The sequence below is a fragment of the Armigeres subalbatus genome, chromosome 3 (genome assembly GCF_024139115.2).
Source record: "Armigeres subalbatus isolate Guangzhou_Male chromosome 3, GZ_Asu_2, whole genome shotgun sequence".
In the NCBI taxonomy this organism is placed as follows: Eukaryota; Metazoa; Arthropoda; class Insecta; order Diptera; family Culicidae; genus Armigeres; species Armigeres subalbatus.
In genome coordinates, this window is record NC_085141.1 from 395,136,309 (window position 1) to 395,156,345 (window position 20,037).

General features: G+C 38.1%; 1 protein-coding gene across 1 annotated transcript; it reads left to right on the plus strand.

Moving 5' to 3' along the window:
- Window positions 1–12,182: 12,182 nt before the first annotated feature.
- On the plus strand, window positions 12,183–13,805 carry LOC134223976 (uncharacterized). The gene is made up of 2 exons (XM_062703195.1): window positions 12,183–12,734; window positions 12,793–13,805. Exons 1-2 carry the CDS (start codon window positions 12,186–12,188, stop codon window positions 13,291–13,293), a joined length of 1,050 nt encoding a protein of 349 aa, XP_062559179.1. The 5' UTR covers window positions 12,183–12,185; the 3' UTR covers window positions 13,294–13,805.
- The last annotated feature ends 6,232 nt before the right edge of the window (window positions 13,806–20,037 follow it).

Here is a 20,037-nt window from a genome sequence, read left to right on the forward strand (position 1 = left end):
TGTTGCATAAACTGGCGCATTTGATTTGAAGTGGTGTTGAACTTAGTCTGTAGATTAAAAAAACACCTTAATAAAGACAAAAAAAAAAATTGATTTGAAGTTTGTATGGGGATTTCAGCCAAAATGTATAGGAAAATACACCTCCGTCACTTATTCGATCTGGAAATTGGTTCGGATTGCTCGATTGACCTCAGAATTGCAGAAACGGTAGTTGGTATGCTACAGAACAATTTCACAGAACATTGTATGATGATTAAATGAACTTTTATATAGGTTTCGGCTAATGCGATTCGATCAAAAAACCCAAAAATACACAAATCAGCTCCTAATAAATCAGCCGAAAATGATATAAAAGTTCATTTAAACATCATGCAATGTTTTGTGAAATTGTTCTGTAGCATACCAACTGCCGTTATGCAATTCTGAGGTCAATCGAGCAATCAGAACCAATTTCCAGATCGAATGAGTGACGGAGGTGTATTTTCCTATACATTTTGGCTGAAATCCCCATACAAACTTCAAATCAAATGCGCCAGCTTATGCAATTGAGCTGAAATTTTCAGAGATTGATTTTCTCACCCAAAGACACAATCCTGGGGGGTGCCCCGTACTTAGAATTAGACAATATTTTTTCTCCCCATAGTAATCTGGGCCAGTCTAATGCATACCTGCAAATCTATGTGAACTCTGATAATATGCAAGTAGGGTGGTCGGTATTGGACATTTTTATCAAATACCGGTTTTCGGTATTTGATGGAGTCAATACCGGTAATACCGGTAGAATACCGGTTTTTGTGAAAATTTCAGGTAGTAAAAGAAAAACTTTTGATTTGGACTTCTGGATGAAAAACAATATTTGTTGACAAACTTTGAATGTTAAAATCATTGCTTGTTGAGCTGGGCAAAGCGAAACTTAAGTAGACAATACATACTGAGCGACTCATCTCCCAATCCGCATTGGATTTTGTAGCACTTTCTGGTTCAACCGAAGTAGGACGAATGGTTCCAAGACCGTCGAAAATCAGTGTCAAATACTTGCCATTAATCCCTTCCGCTTCATAGTAGGCAAAAATAAGCAACGCAAGTGATTTCCTTTATTACAGTTTCTTCCCAAGTTGTTCTTTAACCAATAAACCAGAAAAATATTCATAGAGGTATCTTCTTCGTACCGATCGTCAGGTATGGTCGTTGTCTCAGTTTCAACGATCGCCTCAGGAATGATTAGACGCTTCAAGATCCCATGCGCTTGCTTAATCAAAGTAGCTCTGGATGCCTTGAAGAAAATGCCAAAATCATTTCTGATTAATTGCTTCACGGCAGAATTATTCAAAAAAGCAAAAAAATCGGCGTATTTGGATCGTCTCTCTTGGCAAGATCATTCCTTACAAGCATCGAAATAGTGGCGGAAATTTATGTGGCTTGATTTGATAATAGTTCCAACGTAAATTGGAACGTCATATCGGCTTCATATAGAGTGCAGAACTCACAGAGCAGTAGTTCCACAACAGATCGAATAGGTTTGAGGGCTTGAATTGATTCAGTGTGCCTTGACATCAGCCACTAATTCAAATTCTTTTCCGAATTCAGAACGAACATATGTTTGCAGAGAATTGTTTTTCATAGGTGATATACGGAAAAGAACAACTACGGCTCGTACCGTTTTCACAATTGTATACATTGCGGGAAAATTTTGGACGATATCAACAATGATCATTGAAGAAAAAGTCAGATTTTTTCTACTGACAGCAACATTTTAAATACCGAAAATACCGGTATTTTCCGTCTATAATGCCGGTATTTTCGGTACCCAAAATTGGCCGGTAATACCGGTATTACCGGTTTCGGTACTACCGGTTAGACCACCCTATATGCAAGTCTCAATTGTGTATAACGTCACAGATTTCACGTTAGAGTTGAGTATTCGAGGTTTGATGCATTGCCTGGGCCGATTGAAACTCCATGTTCTATGTTGAACTTGGTTCGTCACCCGACGTTAGCTGGCTTTGGTTTTCGACCTTCTCCACTGTTTGCTCGGCTACCGTGACTAACGGCTACACCGTGAGTGTACGACCTGGTCATTCAGTTTACTCTTTTTTTTTTTATCTATTGCGTTTATTTGACTTATCAGACGTCTGACTTCGTGAAATATCGTAGAGGAGGCGATTTTCGCCAATTGTTGCGGCTTTCCTTTCCTTTGCATTGTTGGCTGCCGAGTACACCCACACCCGCTTCTCCCGTCTGTAGCCTGCGGCGTTTGACTTACTTCTCAAGAGCCCCTTTAGTTGGCAGGATCAAGATTAATATATTACCAGGTGTTCCAATCTGCCAAATTCATGGATGAGAATAAGGTGGGGGTGGAAAATTCATTTTCAGTGCAAACAAACTCGCTAGCTGTGCTAACTAAAATCCAAAATGTCTGAATCGTAGATCTGGCAAATAGGAAAACCTAGTAGTGGGCAGGACTAGTATTTGACTTCCCTAGAAATGGATCAATCGAAGATGGTGCCTTCTTGAGTCCGTAATAAACGAAGAGCTAGCATCGCTTTTGACTATCATCTTCTAATTGACCAGATCCGACAACGCATTGCTCGGATTCAGCGACTGAAGGAGAGGCTCGGGCAATGAATCAACATAGACCGACTAGAAGATCCAACTGTGAAGCGATCGTTCATTGAAGAACTTGGAGCTCGGGTAGTGCATGTTCTGGAAGGTAGCAGTGTAGAAGAGAAGTGGCAGGCGAAAAATTCTTTTACCGAAACTGGCGAGAACAACTTGGGTGAGCTGCGCATTAAAAGAAAAGAATGGATTACAAATGTTACCCGGTGGAAGATTTAGTAGCGTAGAGTAGCAAAGGCTGAGATACTGGAAGAACCAGAGACATAGGCGTAACTAGAGTCTCGGTCTAGGGGGGGCCAAGGCACCAGCTGGTGGGATGTAATTTTCAAAGGCGATTTAAAGCACTGTGCACATGGATTGCAATAGAAATTGTTTGACTAAGTTTATCGCTCATTCGTCCTAGAACTAACATAAAAAAAATCGCGAATAATACCATTGATTTTCAATGATGCTGTGATTGCTTTAAAACGCTGTGTCTGTGTCAACTTGTCTGCTCCATGTTACTAAATGTGGATACCGTAATCCGGGGGAACATTGATCAGCGGGGTAACATTGATCAGTTGAACCATTTTCAAAAGATGAATAAAGTATTACTTTCTGTTATTACGATTACTTATTATGAGTTAGGTATTTTAATCTTGACTAAATTTGCTACCGAATAATATAATCTCCACTAGAATTTGCATTTAATTTTTGCCATAGTTTGAAAAATAAAATCAACATCATTTTGTTAACTCACAGTAAGCTGCCAAAAGCACTCAAAACAAGCATAATAACAAAAAATTGAGATCGTACCTACAATTGGGTGATAAGTAATCTTATTTTCTTTGTTTATCCATATTTTTGTTTCAAAATTTTGATTTTTATTGTTGAAAAACCAGATAATTCACCTAGCGGTCATGATGCCTTACTCGAAACAATCAATACGCTTCGCCTCAGTATAATGATTTCAAAAGTAATTGCCTAACTTAAGGCGTTTACAAACGCTTGCTTTATAGACGTAACAAAGTGAAATGATTGATGATCAAAGTTACCCCAAATTGGAAATTCGAAAAACTAGACAAAACAGATTATTAAAACAATTTTATAATTATCAAATAATCAAGAACAATAGCCTCAAACGTTCTACACGTAGCAGTACTCGTTTTAAAAATATGAAAAAGCAATCATTTAATTTACGGAGGAAATATTTACAAAACATTGAAAAATTGATCAATGATACCCCGGATTACGGTAAGTGTGTAATCTAAGATTCAAGAATCTTCTTCGAATTATCTATAAATGAAATTCGATATGAGTATATTTCTGAAAGTTTTCAAGCATTTCCATGATTACTTAATGCATAAAGATCTCGATTTTTTTGAAACTTGAAATTTTTGAAACTCTTTAACCCTTATGCGGCCGACGGGGTACCCGTGTTCCTTTTTCAAATTCAAGTGTTGATATTTCAATGAATATTCATAGCTGAAAGCTGAAACTCGGTGACATCTAAGAACTCCATAAAATGTAGCATCTGTGAGAAAATCACGTTGATACAGTGAGGAGGGACGTGGGGAGGGGCATCTGATTTTTTTTACCACATGGATGGCCGACAGGGTACCCGTGTTCCCATAAATTGATATTTTCATAACTTTAACAATTTTCAACCGATTTAGATAATTTTGACAGTTTTGGAAACAGAAACTCATATACTTTTTGCCCATTGTCAAGGTTTACAGCTTTTGTCCATGGTTATACAAGAAATCTTTGAAGTAAGGCTTAAGAGTCTACACACGTAACCGAAGGACTATCAACCAGTTTCAAATATATTACATGCTCATTGCGCTTCTTAGAATAGTCGGTGTTCACAGTATATATTCTGGGTCTCCAAAAACCCTGGAGTAAGGCCTAAGTCATCCAAAAAATCCCTGGAATAAGATCTTATGGTCTGCTAACGTAACCAAAGGTCTATCGTGTAAATTCAAAAACGGTACATGCTCTTTATGGTGCTTAGCATATAATGCTTTCACAGTATATGTTCCGGGTCATCCAATGACCTTTTCTTAAAACATGTTTGCATTCCAAGTAGTTCTTGTTGCTGTGTTGATTCCAGGTAGTCTACGAACTCCATACAGTCAAGGTCTTCGGATCAATCTCCGTAATGGAGGCAGTTAACGAAGAATAAACAAGTTGCGTGACCCCTTCTTGGTATATGTTTGTATTCTAAGTAGTTCTTGTTGTTGTCGTGGGCTCCAGGTAGTCTACGAACTCCATAGAGTCAAGACATGTGGATCAACCTCAGTAACGGAGGCAGTTATTGGAGAATAAACAAGTTGTGTGACCCCTTCTTGGTATTTGTTTGTATTCCAAGCAATTCTTGTTGTTGTCATTGGTTCCAGGTAGTCTACTCCATAAATTCAAGGTCTGTGGATCAACCTCCGTAATGGAGGCAGTTAATGAAGAATAAACAAGGTATGTGACCCCTTCTTGATATATATCTGTTTTTCATGTAGTTATTGTTGTTGTCGTGAGTTCCAGGTAGTCTACGAACTCCATACAGTCAAGGTCTTTGGATCAATCTACATGATGGAGGCAGTTATCCGAGAATAAACAAGGTGCATGACCCCTTCTTGGTATATGTTTGTATTCCAAGTTGTTCCTGTTGTTGTCGTGAGTTCCAGGTAGTCTACGAACTCCACACAGTCAAGGTCTTCGAATCAATCTCCGTAATTTAGGCAGTTATCGAAGAATAAACAAGTTGCGTGACCCCTTCTTGGTATATGTTTGTATTTCATGTAGTTCTTGTTGTTGTCGTGAGTTCCAGGTAGTCTACGAACTCCATAGAGTCAAGGTCTGGGGATCGACCTCGATAACGGAGGCAGCGTTTGAAGAATAAACAAGTTTTGTGACCCCTTCTTGATATATGTTTGTATTCCAAGTAGTTCTTGTTGTTGTCGTTGGCTCCAGGTAGTCTACGAACTCCATAGATTCAAGGTCGGTGGATCAACCTCCGTAATGGAAGCAGTTATTAAAGAATAAACAAGTTGTGTGACCCCTTCTTGGTATATGTTTGTATTTCATGTAGTTCTTGTTGTTGTCGTGAGTTCCAGGTAGTCTACGAACTCCATACAGTCAAGATCTTCGGATCTATCTCCGTAATGGAGGCAGTTATCGAAGAATAAACAAGTTGCGTGACCCCTTCTTGGTATATGTGTGTATTCCAAGTAGTTCTTGTTGTTGTCGAGGACTCCAGTTAGTCTACGAACTCCATAGAGTCAAGGTATGGGGTTCGACCTTGGTAACGGATGCAGTTATTGAAGAATAAACAAGTTGTGTGACGCTTTCATGGTATTTGTTTGTATTCTAAGTAGTTCTTGTTGTCATTGGTTACAGGTAGTCTAAGAACTCCATAGAGTCAAGGGCTGTGGATCAATCTTCGTAATGGAGGCAGTTATTGAAGAATAAACAAGTTTTGTGACCCCTTCTTGGTATATGTTTGTATTCCAAGTAGTTCTTGTTGTCGTGGGCTCCAGGTAGTCTACGAACTCCATAGATTCAAGGTCTGTGGATCAACCTCCGTAATGGAGGCAGTTATTGAATAATAAACAAGTTGTGTGACCCCTTCTTGGTATATGTGTGTATTCCAAGTAGTTCTTGTTGTTGTCGAGGACTCCAGGTAGTCTACGAACTCCATAGAGTCAAGGTCGGTGGATCAACCTCCGTAACGGATGCAATTATTGAAGAATAACTGGGGAGGACGGAAGGTAGATGTTTTCCTCCAATACCTTTTCCGAACTTAATCTATCACATGTTGTGCATATGCATAATCGAGTTTCAGACATAGTAATTAATTTCCACTTCGGGTGGCTCAATACCCGGAACATAGGCAATTAACTTTAAATGTACTGAACTCGAAAGGCGATCTCTCTTCGCTTATGTGGTCGGGTTGGGATCTGACGACCAACTGGCACAATCTCACACAACCCTACTACATCGAGCGATAATACTAAATACTCATCCTACGTGGTTGGCATTGTACAAAAACATATATGAGAGAGTTAGTTCTGAGAATGTATTGCGAGAGTTCGGCTACATGCCCGGTGCTGTGAATTTGGTTTCATCAGTATCCGCTAAGCTGCGGAGGACGACGGAGGTCCTTCGTAGCTTAGTAGGGAAAACACCTGTCTAGTGTACTGGTTTCGTGGGATCAAACCCCACCGAATTTATGTAGATCAATCTCCGTAATGGAGGCAGTTATCGAAGAATAAACAAGTTTTGTGACCCCATCTTGGTATATGTTTGTATTTTAAGTAGTTATTTTCATTGTCGTGGGCTCCGTTATGAAGGCAAGGCAAAATACGTAAATGGAATCCGTATTTTTTTGTCGAAATTGGATCGAAAACGTGATAAAATCGGGTTAGGCAAAATCAGGGGTAGACAAAATCTGGGAGTGACAAAATCGGGTCAACCTCATCTGAGTGAATGTACGCATTCCTAGTATGTAGTTTTTGTTTTTGCCATGGTACTAGGTAGTCTGTGAACTCCATATAGGAATGATCTGCAGATCAACCCACGAACGGAAGGTTATTTGTATATGTTTGCATTTCAAGTAGTTCAATTGCTGTCATTAGCTGTGGGCAGTTATTGAAGAATAAACAAGATGTGAAACCTCATCTTGATATATTAGCATTCCAAGTAGTTATTGTTGTCTTGTTGTTGTTGGTTCCAGGTAGTATAAAAACTTCATTCATATCACTAATATGAAGTTGTCTATTCTTTGGAAATGCAAAATGTAAATAAATTGGAACGATACAACTTCACGCCGAGAACGCGAGGGAAAAAACGGGCTAATATCGCAAAGATCATGTACCATATTTAAATTAGATTAAGGAAACTCCTCACGGAATCCAAGTTTCAAAGTGCTCGCGTTTTCGGGGGCACACCAATAGATACGGAGGCGGCGCACAACTGTCATTTTTGCTGATTTAGCTTTGCTGCGTTGCAGCATGCGTGAAATAATAAAATGACAGTTGTGTGTTGCTTCCGTATCCAGTGGTATGCCACCGAAAACTTAGAAGTCTTACTCCATAAATTTATTGGATGACCATTAGCATATGCTATGATCGCATTTTATTCATGGGCCCCAAAGGCATGTACCAAATTTAAAACAGGCTGATATATCTATGGTGTAGATCCTAATGCCTTACTTCTGGGTTTTCTTGGATGACCATGAACATTAGAAATGGGTGCATTCTATTCTACGTACCATAAAAGGCATGTATAACTATTCAAATAGGCCGAAAGAACTCTGGTTACGCGTGAAGTTCTTGAGGATTGTTCAAGTGTTCTCTTGGATACCCATGAACATATGCAATGAAAGTGGTATATTCTATGTACCACAAAGGGCATATGTCACTTTTGAAACAATCCGAAAGGTATCTGGTTACGTGTGACGATCCTGAGGCCTATTCTAGCATTTTCTTGGAACATCATAAACATATGCAATGGACGTATTCTATTCTATGTACCACAAAGGGCATGTACCACTTTTGAAACAAGCCAAAAGATCTCTGGGTACCCATGCAGATTTAAAGGCCTATTCCAGGGTTTTCTTGGATGACAATGAACATATGCAATAAAGGCGTTCTATTCTATGTACCACAAAGGGCATGTACTAGTTTTGAAACAATCTAAAAGATCTTTGGCTACGCGTGTAGATCTTAAGGCCTTTTCCAGGATTTTCTTGGATGGCCATCAACATATGCAATGAAAGCGCTCTTTTCTATGTACCACAAAGGGCATGCACCACTTTTGAAACAATCTAAAAGATCTCTGGTTACGCGTGTAGACCTGAAGGCCTTTTCCAGGGTTTTCTTGGATGACCATGAACATATGCAATGAAGGCGCCAGAAGACTTATCTGAGAGATTTCTTCAATAACGCAGAACATATGTAGTGATGACATTTGATTTCAAGATGCGCAAGGAGCATATACCACTTTTGAGACAAGTCCATAGACCCATGGTTACGAGTGTAGACCTTAAGGACTTACTCCAGAGCTTTCTTGGATGACTCAGAACATATACTGTGAACGCATTATATGCTAAATACCACAAAGAGCATGTACCGTATTTGAAAATGCATAATAGGCCTTTGGTTACGCTAGTAGATCTTTAGGCTTTACTCCAAAGATTTCTCGGATGACTAAGACCTCATTTCAGGGATTTTTGCATTACCCGAAGCATATATTGTGAACACCTTCAATTCTAAGAAGCGCAAAGAGCTTGTAGCATATTTGAAACTGGTTGAATGGCCTTTGGTTACTCGTGTAGACACTTAAGCCTTACTTCAAAGATTTCTTGTATAACCATGGGCATGAGCTGTAAACCTTGACAATGGGCAAAAAGTATATGAGTTTCTGTTTCCAAAACTGTCAAAACTATGCAAATCGGTTGAAAATTGTTGAAGTTATGAGAATATCAATTTATGGGAACGCGGGTACCCTGTCGGCCATCCACGTGTGTTTTTTTTGTTGGCCGCATAAGGGTTAAATGTGGAATAAATTCCACGAAATTTTGTCATAATCAATATAAGTATTCATGCAATTCCAAAATGTATGCTATGTGCTGAAATAGTTAAGTACCGATGAACACAAATTTGGAATCCTAAAGTGTTTTTATGAGTCATAAATTCCATGAGTCATAAAATTATGAGTCATAAATCAAATTCCAGAATAACATAGGGTTTTTGTAGTTACTGACGTTAGGAAGAGGCTTTATTATGGTTTTCTGAATAGGTGAGAGATTTCTATGCAAAAATCAAAGAGACTTGAGAAGCAACCAAATCGATCTGAATTGTGCTGCAAAAGAAATGTTTTCTGATACGAACTGGTTTCTAAATCTAATTTTTTTTATCCTAAAAACCAAATTCTAACTAAAGCAGGCACAAAAGAGTTTTCCGATGATCCTTATGAAATCGCCAAAAAATTAAATGGAACAAGATCTTTTGAGGATTATAAAAATATTTCTTTAATGCAATCTCTGCTGTGAGTGCGAAGGTTGCCTAAATTTTGTCCTAATACTTTCAATGGAATGCGTTGTTGATTTTTCTGTCATTGTAACAAAGATTCTTAAGTTTTATAATTTTATATCTTTCTGTGCCAGAATTGTATAGCAAGAGCAAAAAGCTCCATAGGAATTTGATCAACTGTTTTGCGGCATACCTTACGATTAACTCGAAGATTTTCGAAAGAATGGTCGTTCGAAATTTCATTGACCGGATTTGTGTACATGTGCTCATTTTTATGTAGTTGCATAGAACAGAAATATTTATATCTTAATACAATTATGTTTTTATGTTTCTGTGACCAGGATACTAGTCAAACAAATGCAGAACAAATTTATTATTTTAAGCTAGCAACTGAATTAGAAGCGGCATTGATTTTAGCTTAAAAATCGAGAAAATGTTCCCGGGGGTCTAACTTAAATATTTCTATGCTTTGCTGAACAAATGGTCATACATGTGATAACGCAACAAAAAATATGTTTATAGAATTCATAATCAAAATTAAGAAATATGTAGGAAATATGTAAATGAAATAAAAACTGACTAAGTTGGAATTACTTTTCAAAATTTTCTGGGGGGGGCCACAAGTAGGTCTGGAGGGGGCCAGCCCCCCCCCCCCCTTTATCTACGCCAATGACCAGAGAGGTAAATTACGAGTTCCGTCAACGGTATATTTATCTGTAAATGGGAGTCAGGCGCTGCTGCATACAGGACAGTCAGGCATAGGTGGATTTTCTGACCGATGGAGAAAGGTTGGCTGCAGCACCCGGAGATTATTACTTCAATTACTCACTGACTTGGACAGTTGAAATGTTGGTTCGAGCACTTTGAACAGCATCAGGTCTCAGCCTGTGTTCTTCAAAAAGCAGCCATCCGACGCATGAATTCTAAAGAGGCCCTCAAGGTCTTTCGGCGGAGATGTTCAGGGCTGACCCTATGCTGCCTGTGGAAATGTTGGAGCAACTGTTACGCACTACCCGCTCCGCATAATTCTGGAGCAGGTCAAAAAGGTGGAAATGTCCCTTTATTTGCTAAACATTCATTGACTACGGAAGGGATTTCTATTGTCTGAACTACGAAAATCTGTGTGACGCCTTTTGATGCAAGCGATTTTCAGATAGGGTCCCCATTCAGATAGTCGCTGAAATCAGGCAAGGACGCATTTCATCTCCACTGTTAAATCTCAACGTAATCGATGAGATCTTGGTGGTTTCGAATGACCGTGTACCATACCTTGAGCTGTTTGATAGTTTATTTTTGTGGAACACCGAATTGGCTAATGATCACGAAACGCTATATCAGTACTGCAACGCTCTTTTCTGCAGAGTGGGCTTAAGGAGCTGACCGTATGCTTCTTTGGGACGTCTTACCATCAACATCAGCAGGACCATGTGGTTGAGTGTCAACGAGAACAACCCCTCAAACTTTGAAGTAGCCGGACGATCGAAAGATTTCAATATCTTGACAGTCTGATATCATTAGATTGCAAAAATGGGATTGACATGGAAGCACTAGTCAGAATGGTTACCTTCGCGAGTTTTCGAAATATTTGGAGACCCAACGGATTGATACATGCCCCAAAATTCGAATGTACTACTCTATCGTGAAACGCAGATGGTGTCTAAAATTTATATTTCCAATGATAACAATTGGATATCGTGTGCCGAGCAACCGATGAATACCAAATACCGAGAACAATAGATGTTCGAAATTGTAGATGGAAATAGGTCGGCCACATATTGCAAGGGATCTTAGACGAAATCTGTAAGCAAGAGTCCCTTTAATATTTGTCACCTGATAGGATGTAGAATACTTATGCCGATAGAGATATATGCTCGTATTATCACTTTTAATACTCTTTGCGAAAACTGTACTGATATATTTCGTGCCAAAATAAAAACAGTGATAAAAAATGCTCAAAATTAAAAAAAAATTAAATCTCTAAAAAAAATATTTTTTCGTCCCCTCAATATTTTTGGAAAATTTAGGGGGGGGGGGAGGGGTGACATAAAATAAATTTAATATTTGTATCGGCCTTAATACAATTCAAATAAATATTTAATGTATTCACCACTTTGAAGAAATTTAGAAAAAAAAATCTTGAAGCTGAGAGAAAATAAAGTAAAAAAATCTGAAAAGAGGATTATCACATTAAAAAATGGTCTACTTTTATGAAGAACGTAAAATACCTCAGTTCAATCAAAGGTAATTGCCTATTTCCGGGGATTAAACCACCCGACTTGGACGTTAATTTACAATGTTATGAAAACTCATATGTGAATATGTACGTTATGTGGAAGATATTGATTTGAAAAATGTATTGGAGGTAACCACTTTCCTCGTGGTTACCTCCAATACATTTTCCAAATCAATATCTTCCACATAACGTACATATTCACATATGAGTTTTCATAACATTGTAAAATACCTGTTATTTCTTCTATAAAAAGCTGAAATGCTTCGAATAGATTGAGAACTTCTGTTCAATTTATGAGAGATGATGCGGGATGCCACTTTCACTTTCCGATGTGGGTGCTACTGTTGGGTTTTAAAAGTTACCGGATGGATCCCAACGCCAATCAGTCTGTAATTGGTTTGCAAATGAAAATGCGGTTTTCAAGTAAAGTGGCAGCTTTCTTCACAACGTGGTTAGTGATTACAGTGGTATGTGAAGAAATAATTCAACGGGAGTTACAGTTACATCCAGAAACCCCAAGAAGAGGTCGATTTTTAGGACTGCTCGGACTGTTGACTGGATTATCATTGGTTGATTCGTATGAAGAAGGTGAAACAAGAATAAGACCACCTGCCGGAATTGTGAAGATCAATATTGGAAGACCCTTAATGGAATCGTTCTATCAGTATGCGTATAATCCTTACTTTTATGGATCAGTTCCGACTATTAACATCAAGATACCTCTTCGGCCTGATGGGGAACATGATGGTGGTGGATTTGGTGGTGCGGGATTTGGCGGGTTGGGCGGCGTAGGTGTGATCGGTAGCTATCCTGGACAGTTTGGGACGCACGGGCCGACGAACTTAATCGAGCCAAGACCAACGTTCGCAGATCCTGTTGTGAGTCTATTATCCATTTACAAAATACACATTTTTATTGGGTTGTTTTATTATTCAGGAAACAGCATCAGTTGAATCCGCCGAATCTGCCAAAAAGTTGAAGCCAATAAAGAAAACGAAACGTTCAAAAATTTCATCTCAACGCATCAATGGAAACACCCTGAGAAGTAATATAATCGATAACCCAATTACAGAAGAAGACCATCTTACAGAAATTACAACACAATCATTATTTCCTACACCAAATCAGGAGCTCAATGATCCGTCTACTGAGGAGCCCTTGGTTCTCCATGCTACCGCGATTCCAGTTATTGAGAACAATAGTGAAAATACCATCACAACGCAAGGGCCATTTTTAACACCACCGCCAGCTGATTTCCAACAACCAATTCCTCAGTCATACTTCCCCCAATCTGGCAGCCTTCAAGATCCATCGGAAATCAGCATAACTACTGCTGAAGCCCCCATTGACCCGTTCAGGGCAAGTCGGATCGACCGACTACAAGATTATTATAACAGAAGTTCTGATGAATTTCGGCCCGTCGCTAGTGCTTTGTAAAATATTTCTCCAGTAAAACATAAATTTTATATAACACATACAAAACTTCACCATAAACACCTAACACCTTGCCCTTTAGTTCGTTGACACCGCAAATGACCGTTCTGTAAATGTGTCGTTCCATTCTTTCTGATGATGTTCCGTCCGAGCATTACTGCGTAGCACCAGGTGATTATCAGTAATTTCTCACCTCAAATGGGTCGGTCTTTTCGGATCCACAACGCCATATGGGCTCGTTCAATTGAAGGTAGCAAGCACCAGTAGTGTAGGGCGAGCCGTCATCGCCGTCGTCGTCGTCGTCTTTGGCTGTTGTCTGACCTGCATGGAATGGTGAAGGATGATGGCGAGCATGACGAGACTTTTCCAGTTATATCGCTAAAGCTAGAGACGACAATTAAACTACATTACGTAACTTCGGGTAGAAAATTAGTTGCATTGAAATAATAAAGACATTTCGGGCCGTTGGATTGGTCGAAGTGCATAGCATATTGGATTTGATAGGTTGGTGAAGCTTGGTGAATAAATGGTAATCACAATTCACACAGATGTAATGCAGACAAACTACTATATATTTGTCAGGCACCAAATTTCTTAATTTCTTAATAATTAAAATAATAAATAAGTTAAATTCTATATTAATGGATTTTAATAGGTCACACTGATTTTAATTAATTTTAAAAATAAATATTAAACAATTGAATTGAAATAAAATTAGTTCAGCTCCTACGCTTGTGTATCATGTGCACTGCCTGCCTGGCAAAATGTTTATCCTGTTATATTCTCTCTCCAGAGATGGTTTGTCAGTTTTACATCCACTCTTTGCTAAAACGTGAATGAATTTATTACCCACTTGAACTTGCTTCTGTTCGTTTTTAAATTCAAGCGAACTCAGTGCTACCTCGATAATAACACCGGAACGCTAGACTACTGTCTGTCGACTTTTACCTCTCAGGCAGTCGTGAGCTATTGATCGACATTTTTTAGGAACTCGTCCGCAGTAAGTGGTCGCCAATTTCACAGCAACGCATGACGATCGATAAATCTACAACCGTTTACTCCGAGACGACAGACAACACATGTTCTGCTAGAGCAAACACCCATTTATCATTGGGCAATCTTCCCATGAAATTAGTCTCATCCACTTATCGTCTACGAGTTCAACCTTTTGTCGACGAAAAACAACAGGCATAAAAAACTGTCTCCTAACCTTTTAACCATTTGAACCACGAGCCACTTGTCAGCATGACCGGCAGCAGGGGCCACAACGGAGGAGACGTACGCCCAAAAAATCAACAAAACAAGGATGACTAGACGTAGACCAATTAGAGTGGCTCAGTTTCTCAGCCGACTACCGTGCGGATGAGCGCCACTTGAGCTCGATCAAATCCTTTGGTGTGCTTCCAAGAGTTGCACCTCCGTGATCGTCGTCTCTTTTGACTGACTACGCGACGTCGGTCGTATGGCTATCGATCATTGTCGTCAGTGAGATTCCCCGTCGGATGCAAATAAAACTTTCGAATGGCATCCAAGGATAATAAAATTCACTTCCTCCCCGGGTGTTCCTCGTTATCGTGATGTTTGCTGTAGAGGGACCTACAGAAGGCTTGTTTGACTTTTTTTAGAACGTCTGGACCCATTCGTAGTTTAACATGCATACACAGGAAATTGAATAGGCGCCTGGTTTGATTTCCATTTCCGATCAGACGAAACCATTTTAGTCGGACGAAAGTTGTTTATTTAGCTATGCAGCAGTTGGCACAGAAAGGTTGACAGGGAACGCTAATAACGATATTGCTTTCAATCCTTCAGGAAAGAGACTTTATAATCCGCTCTCCGGTATCATACTGTTTCTGTTTGTGTCTATTGTTGTGGGTACTTAGTGAGCATTTAGGAGTCAATGGTGAAGGCAGTTGACTGACTCGTTGTGCGTAGAGTCTAATGATAATCCTTTGCTACAGACTAGTCGTGGGCGAATGACTTTCTTCATTCATGTAAAGCAGTTTACCTGAGAGTTTAGGGCGTGAGTGGAAAAAGAATTCAATTTTTTTCGCTTTACCTCTAGAGAGTTGTTAAATTTCAATTTTCGTTGAATTGTTGCATTGCAACGTAGGATTTGATTCAATGCATGTCACTTAAACTTTTCTCAATACACACCAACCAGCGACTATTACACTCTAACTTTCACCTACTCAGTGACTGAGTAAAATTGTATTGCTATCTCTTTCTATCCCATGGAAATTTTACTCAATTTCCGTCAAAAGCAGGACAACTCAAAACTATGAGTAATTCTGCTTTTGACGGAAATTGAGTAAAATTTCCGTGGGAAGAAGAGAGACGGCAATACAATTTTACTCAGTCACTGAGTAGGTGAAAGTTAGAGTGTAGATTTTCTAGCAAATCTGTAAAAGAACCTGTCACAAATTTGATTATACAGATTTGTATAAAAACCTGGCATATGCAATATTGTTATATTCTTATACAAAAAAATGTAAGTTCACAAATAAATATTGTAAGAAAAGCTAGCATTTTCGCATATGCCTAGTTTTTATACAGATGTTGGCAGTTTCTTATACAGAATTGTTATAGAAAATCTAACAATCGCCGGTTGGGTGAACTTACTAAAACCTGTATGAGAACTGAGCATATGCGATATTGTTAGATTATTATACAATAAATGTAAGCTAACAAACAAATATGGGGGCGTTCACAAATTACGTAACGCTTAAAGGGAGGGGCGAGAAAAGTGTGACGATCCTTACATTTTTTTTTATGTTTCATACAAAAAGTGTGAGGAGGGGGGATTTAAAGTGCCCAATTCCTGCGTTACGTAATTAATGGATCTTCCCTATTGTAAGAGAAGCTTGCCAAATAGTAAAGTCTTTTACAGTATATGTATAAGAATCTAACATTTGTGCATTTGCCCAGTTGCAGGTTTTGGTAAGTTCTTATACAGGATTTTTAGATAATCTTACAATTACCGGTTGGGTGTAATATTATATACACAGCAAACGACGTGTAGAATTGCAGCTTATCCTATCAAACGAATTAACATTCGATATTCAATTAAATTTGACTGAATTTTAAAAGCAAGCACAGTTTAAACTTAATTCGATTTAAAAGAATAGTGAGATCGATTGAATGTTACGTTACGGGTCAAAAACATTATTGTGGTTCAGAATGTTCTCGAACCTCTGCAAAACATAATCCTTAGAAGGACTAGTGCGAACTAGAAAACTAAAATTGAAGCCACTCTCAAAGTGCTTTGCAAACTTTGTCATTAGTAAAATTTGATTTCCCTCATTTTTTTTCTTCTTTATTAAAGAGGCTTTCAGCTCTTGGCTAATTTCCCTCATTAGGCCTTCCAATAGGCTTTGAGTTTTTTAAAGGATTCTGGTTAATTTACAAAAAAGGTAATAAATAGGATTCAACTTTTGCCCATATACATTTTTCGAAATTTGTATTAACCGTGTATATTTACCATACTTTCCTACCACCGTTAACTGCCCACGTTATATAAGACCAGTCCTACCCAAGCGGTTCAGAAATTTATTTCACTCATCCACGCTCATTCGATTCTGTCTCATGTACCTACTGAGATTCTAAGATAAGGTCAGTCGTAAAGCTACACGTAAAAAAATAACCTTATATTAAAAAACTATTCGAAAATACTTATACTCTTCATTATGCCACCTAATGAATGATCCCATATCAAAAAGCTAATAACATTCATAAGTTAATGAAAAGTATAAGTTTCGGAATGTATGTGACTAATGCGATGTATAAGTTTTTTCTTATACATATCATTAAGCGCCTGCTTCGGCAAAAAAGTATTAGAAATCTTAATAATATATTGTACTGCTCACAAAAAAAATCTACTCCTCCGCTTAATTATAATCGCAACATAAATTATAACCACCTAAGAAAAGCATACCTCCAGAAAAAAAAGCTACTTTGATATTTTTGAAAATTCGGCCGCCAAGTGGTGGATTCTGGCGAGGAATGCTTTGATACGTGCTATTTGTACTCCGGATAAACATTCCACATTTATGAGAGCCTTGGAAAATGATCACAAAAGTTGTCATTTTGTAGTAAGGCACAATCTAGGATAGGATGTGCCAAGTATTCAGTAAAAATCGTACCGATTTTCTGTCACAATCGTACCGGTTGCTGATTGGTTGAAAATGACAATCGATTACTTCGATTGGTGGCGGCGCGTTTTCGAAGGGCAGCATGTTGTTAGTTTGACCGTGTTGCAAGTTTGTAAAGTTGAAATTAGGCAAAACTCGTAAATGTTTGAGTTTCAGTTTTTTGGGCCAAAATTAGTTTATATTGAACTGCAAACGCCATATAAATTTATCTAAAGGGTTGTAAAGGTTTAAAACTGTTGATTTTAAACGTTACCACTCCCCTCACTACAAAAATTCCACACATTTTTATTGGCAAAAATCCATTAATTGAATTCATGATTCTAATTAGTGCATACATAACCACTCCCCACGCGAAGTACAAATATAACCTATAATCAAATAAAATGTATGTGTGGCCTCTAATGTGCAGTTATTGAATTTATGTGTGGGTACAAATTGCATATATTTGGGTCGCCAAATTGCAAAAATTTATGTGTGCGACAAATATATTCAATATAAAGAATTTTTTCGGTGCTCTCTGTCATTTTGGATCTCAAAGTCATATTTTCGTTAGCAAAAACTTCTCTCTGTTAGTCTTTCGTTTCTGTTACATAAATAATGGATTGATAGGAAAGAAAAACTTCAAGTTTTGATACATGATATTTGGAAGATTTTGTAGAAAATTAATTTGGATGCACTGGCGACCACCTCGTCAGAGCAACCGACTAAAAAACAACAAGGCAGTCTCAATTGAGTTGTCACATCCTATCCTAGTACTGACCCAAAGTTGTATTCCACCGATTTTAAACCTTTCCCAGTAAAATTCACCAGCTTTTTGTATATACAAACCTTACAGATTCCAAGACGAATCGATTAGGGAGAAAATTTTGCAAATCGGTTAACCCGTTGTTTGAGTTAAATTGTCAGGAAGGGAATATAAACTCATTTTTATTATATAGATTAATTTTTTTACGTGTAGGTTAAATTCTTCCAAAAGGAAAAAAAAAAAAAATGTTCGTGTTAATTTTTACCTGGTATGTGAACTTGTATGCGTATAACAACAAGTTTATCTATCATATGCGGTAAGCAAACACTACAAAATAATTCAAGTTTCAAATGAAATCATATTAAAAACAAAATTAGTTGCAAATTAGTTTCAAAAAGGACTCAAAGAATAAAACTACAACGCAGCGTTGTGAATTGATAGTTTCAGTTTTACTTTGAATTCTAAACAAATCACACAAAACGCAGCATTTTTGCGACCAGCCCAACAAATTGATTAAAAATGAAAGATATTTTACCACTGAATGCATTTCAAATAAAGGTACAAATAAAGAAAAAAGAACAGCTTCATCAGAAGCTTCAAGAACTCGTCGATTGGACTATTAACTGTCCATATCTACTAAGGTGCTTCAAAAAACAATTTAACATTTTTTTTTATGAGCCGCCTTTTTATTCGGTTCTATTTGATGCTCTGATGCTCTGGGCATAGTTTCAGCCAAATCGGTCAACGTTTGGGCGGTTGGAAGTTTATATGGAAACATGTGTACAGAAACATCGAAAAGCTGTTATTTGCAATTAGAAGGCACAGTTTACGATTACTCATTCAACGTTGGTAGAAATAAATAAAGAATGTTATGCTGAAAGCCGCGAGAATATTATAGAGAAATGACGTCTAGAGCATCAGAATGTCAAATAGAACCGAAGAAAAGGAACATAAAAAGTAGAGGGTTGTATCAAAGATACGACCGCAAATCGAACGTAGAATTACGTATAGTGCGATAGTAGATACGAAATTTGATCATCTTTTTTTTAAGCATGTTCATGCCGGATGGTGTATTGACGAAATGTAGGCAATTTACTGTTAAAGTGTAATTACAACATTGGCTGGCGAAATTGAATTTTTCAAAAGTTAAATGGATTGAATCAATTGTTAACATAGAATCTTATAAAGTTTACTGATCGAATCATACCGAAATCTCCGGAATCCGTTGAAAAACGACTGAGTTATTGGCTCATACTTCCTGACCTCTTTTCGTGACGATCCCAAATTTGAAACTTTGGAATGACCCCCCTATCTTACTGAAGGACGTAGCCATGTTGCATGCTGTGCTAATATGGACTACCCATTTTCTGCAATTCTAGAAAAAAAGCACTTCAGAGGATTCAAATTTTTTTTTTAATGTTTCTGAAGTAGCCTTGCTTGTATAGTACCAATGAACTTCATAGAATTAATTACTATGTCTGAAACTTGATTTATGCATATGTAAAGCATGTGATAGATTTAGTCCGGAAAAGGTATTGGAGGGTAACCACTCCCTTCGGTGGAGTTTGATCACACGAAACCAGTACGCTAGACAGGTGCTTTCCCGACTAAGCTACGAAGGACCTCCATTGTCCTCCGCAGCTTAGCGGTTACCGATGGAATCAAATTCCCAGCACCTCAGAACTATCTCTAATATGTATTTTTGTACAATGCCACCCAAGTAGGATGAGTATTTAGTATTGTCTGGCTCCTACACACTTGCTTCATCAGCAACTGTGCTCGATGATGTAAGATTTTGTGAGGTTGTGCCAGTTGGTCGTCAGATCCCAACCCAACCACATGAACGAAGAC